Here is a 2,653-nt window from a genome sequence, read left to right on the forward strand (position 1 = left end):
ATAATGAGAAAATTCATCAATTAAAAAAAAGTGTTAATAATTTGAAGAGAAATTTGAAAAGGGAGAGCGGATTAGCCACGACCAATTACTGTAAATAACTCTACCCGCCCGGTACGTTACGAATACAAAAGGAACATTATATTACCATCGCACCACTCTTAAAACGACCACTAAAAGGATCTTGAAAAGGACCCAAATCTCTCAAACTATCTCCGAGACTATTTTGTTTCAAATCGACTTTGTTTATAGACTCAAATGGGCCAAGCTATTTCGCTAAAGAAAACTCAAAGATTTCTTTCGGTAGGGTAAGAACTTTTTTTGTAAATAAAATATCGATCTGAAACTTTGAAAAATGTATTAGAGTACAATAAAGTACGTTTAGGTACTACATTTTGGTAGGAACTTCACTGAAAATTACTTTATCTTTTTTCTGAACCTCGACACTTTTTTAACATTCGAACTTTTTATATATATAAAATATCTGTCTCAAACTTTGAAAAATGCAAGAGCCGAAAGAAATCTACGTTTAGGTACAAATCTTAATAATAAAAGATATAAAAAAAAAATATTTCAACTATCAATTCCATCGGCATCATGGAATTGATAGTTGAATTTTTTTACATCTTTTATTATTAAGCTTTGTACTTAAACGTAGTTTTCTTTCGGCTCTCGCATTTTTCAAAGTTTGAGACAGATATTTTATATATAAAAAAAGTTCGAATATTAAAAAAATGTCGAGGTTCAGAAAAAAGATATAATTATAATTATATAGATAATTTTCAGTGAAGTTCCTACGAAAATGCAGTACCTAAACATACTTTATTCTACTCTAATACATTTTCCAAAGTTTCAGCTCAATATTTTATTTACAAAAAAAGTTCTTAGGTTCAAAAAAACATTCGGTGAACTGAAAAATGAGGTTGGTAATATAGGTATTTAGCTGTCACATGCCCTTAAAGGAAAAAGAATACGATTAGGTGGACTTAACCTCAAAAGCGCCACGTGAAGAAAACATGTACGTATTAAGTCAAACAAATAACACCTTCTTTTTGGAGTAAAATTTATATTGTACTTCGTAATTTTCTAAATGTTCAAAATAAATTACAAAATAAAACAAAAATCCACAAATAAAGAACGTTTTTGGCGTACTTTGTTGAAGTTTCTGCTGGCGAACGCGAAATGTCGTCGAAGGGAATCATTGGAACATGGAACGGAACGTACCATCCGGAATCGAACCGGATGGAGAATCTAGTCAGCCAATGAGATGATAAAAATGACTACGAAATTCGGCGCGAAGTTACAATTGAAATATATATTTTCTCCAGTTCAAGATTTATAGAACTGAATTATAATTAATTGAAATACTGTCACATTAAAATTAGTGTACTCAAAATAATTGTATTCCCAAAAACAAGGTATACAAGATTATGACAAAAAATTTTTTTTGATTTTTTTATAACAATTTGATCTTTGTTTTGAAGTAACTTATTAAATTTTTTGTTTAACTTGGTGATTGACCTTGGAATTTTTGTAGAAAAAAAAACAAGAGGCAAATATGTAGGCAATTTCCACACGGGTAGCATTGAAAAACAGCCTTATTGAGAAAAATTGTGTTCATTCAGGACAAAATTTATAATTACCTTTACAGGCAAGACAGTTGTCCAACAAATTTCGAATCCTTCGAGTTTCCTCAGTCTGAAATCACAGCTTCATTTATTAATTGAAAAATTGTTTATTCTACCAAAGAAAATAGAAACTCACGTTTTCACGAAGTTCTTCGCGTATCACCTTAATGTACCTCACCAATTCCCGTGTAATATTGGACAAATCTTGACCTCCCACGCAATCTGAAAAAAGAATTTTTTTTAATTTAAATTAGATTAGTTTTTTTTCGAATACAAAGTTTTTTAAATGTATGCCTAGTGCCTACCTGAGCCAATAAAAACAGGAGCAGGAATGTCTCCCCTATCTTCTCTATCCCTGCGAATCCTATCACTTTTAAATGATTCGTCAATTCCTTTCAAATTATTAAATACATTCGTCATATTGGCTGGGCAATTTTCTTCCTGGAGTACATAGTCAACATCCCCTGATTTATGGATTTTTATTCTGCACCTTCTTTCTCTAAACTGCAATTTATTGAAGATTATAAATTATACAAAATAATGCAACCAATGCCTAAATAATTTTTTTTAAATTAAATTTTGTCGGAAAAAGATCTTCTCATTTTGCTCCACTGGGAATCGAACCACAGAACTTCCGATTTCCGGTGGGTTGCTTTCCCGTTAAGCTGCTAAAGAGATCGAGAGAAGAATCCTTTTTCAAAAATACAGAACTCCCTTAGGTCTATACAGACTAGATGGAGGTATAAATTTAAAAAAAAATTAATTTTTTTCTGAAAAGGATCTTCTCCTTTCGCTCTTTTACATCTGTCCTAATAATGCCTGTATTTTTGTAAAAGGATTTTTCTCTCGATCCCTCTAGTAGCTTAATGGAAAAGCACTTGAACGGCAATCGGAAAATCTGTGATTCGATTTCCAGCGGAGGGAAAGAAGAAGATATTTTTTCAGAAAAAATCTAATTAAAAAAATGTTATTCATAGCTCGTAAAGACTTTAATTAATTCTGTTATTCTATGACGATAATACGGATTC

The 2,653-nt window shown here is 31.1% G+C and overlaps 1 protein-coding gene across 1 annotated transcript in view; it reads right to left on the bottom strand.

The window, feature by feature from the left end:
* LOC117173792 (gonadotropin-releasing hormone II receptor) overlaps positions 1 to 2,653 on the bottom strand; it is a 133,148-nt gene that overhangs the window by 2,117 nt on the left and 128,378 nt on the right. The window contains exons 11-13 of the mRNA XM_033362435.1: positions 1,931 to 2,129; positions 1,762 to 1,847; positions 1,641 to 1,695 (exon numbers count right to left, since the gene is read on the bottom strand). Of these exons, the coding sequence (XP_033218326.1) occupies positions 1,641 to 1,695; positions 1,762 to 1,847; positions 1,931 to 2,129 (340 nt within the window). The remainder of the gene's footprint in view (positions 1 to 1,640; positions 1,696 to 1,761; positions 1,848 to 1,930; positions 2,130 to 2,653) is intronic.

This window comes from Belonocnema kinseyi, chromosome 5, assembly GCF_010883055.1.
Source record: "Belonocnema kinseyi isolate 2016_QV_RU_SX_M_011 chromosome 5, B_treatae_v1, whole genome shotgun sequence".
Taxonomy (NCBI): domain Eukaryota; kingdom Metazoa; phylum Arthropoda; class Insecta; order Hymenoptera; family Cynipidae; genus Belonocnema; species Belonocnema kinseyi.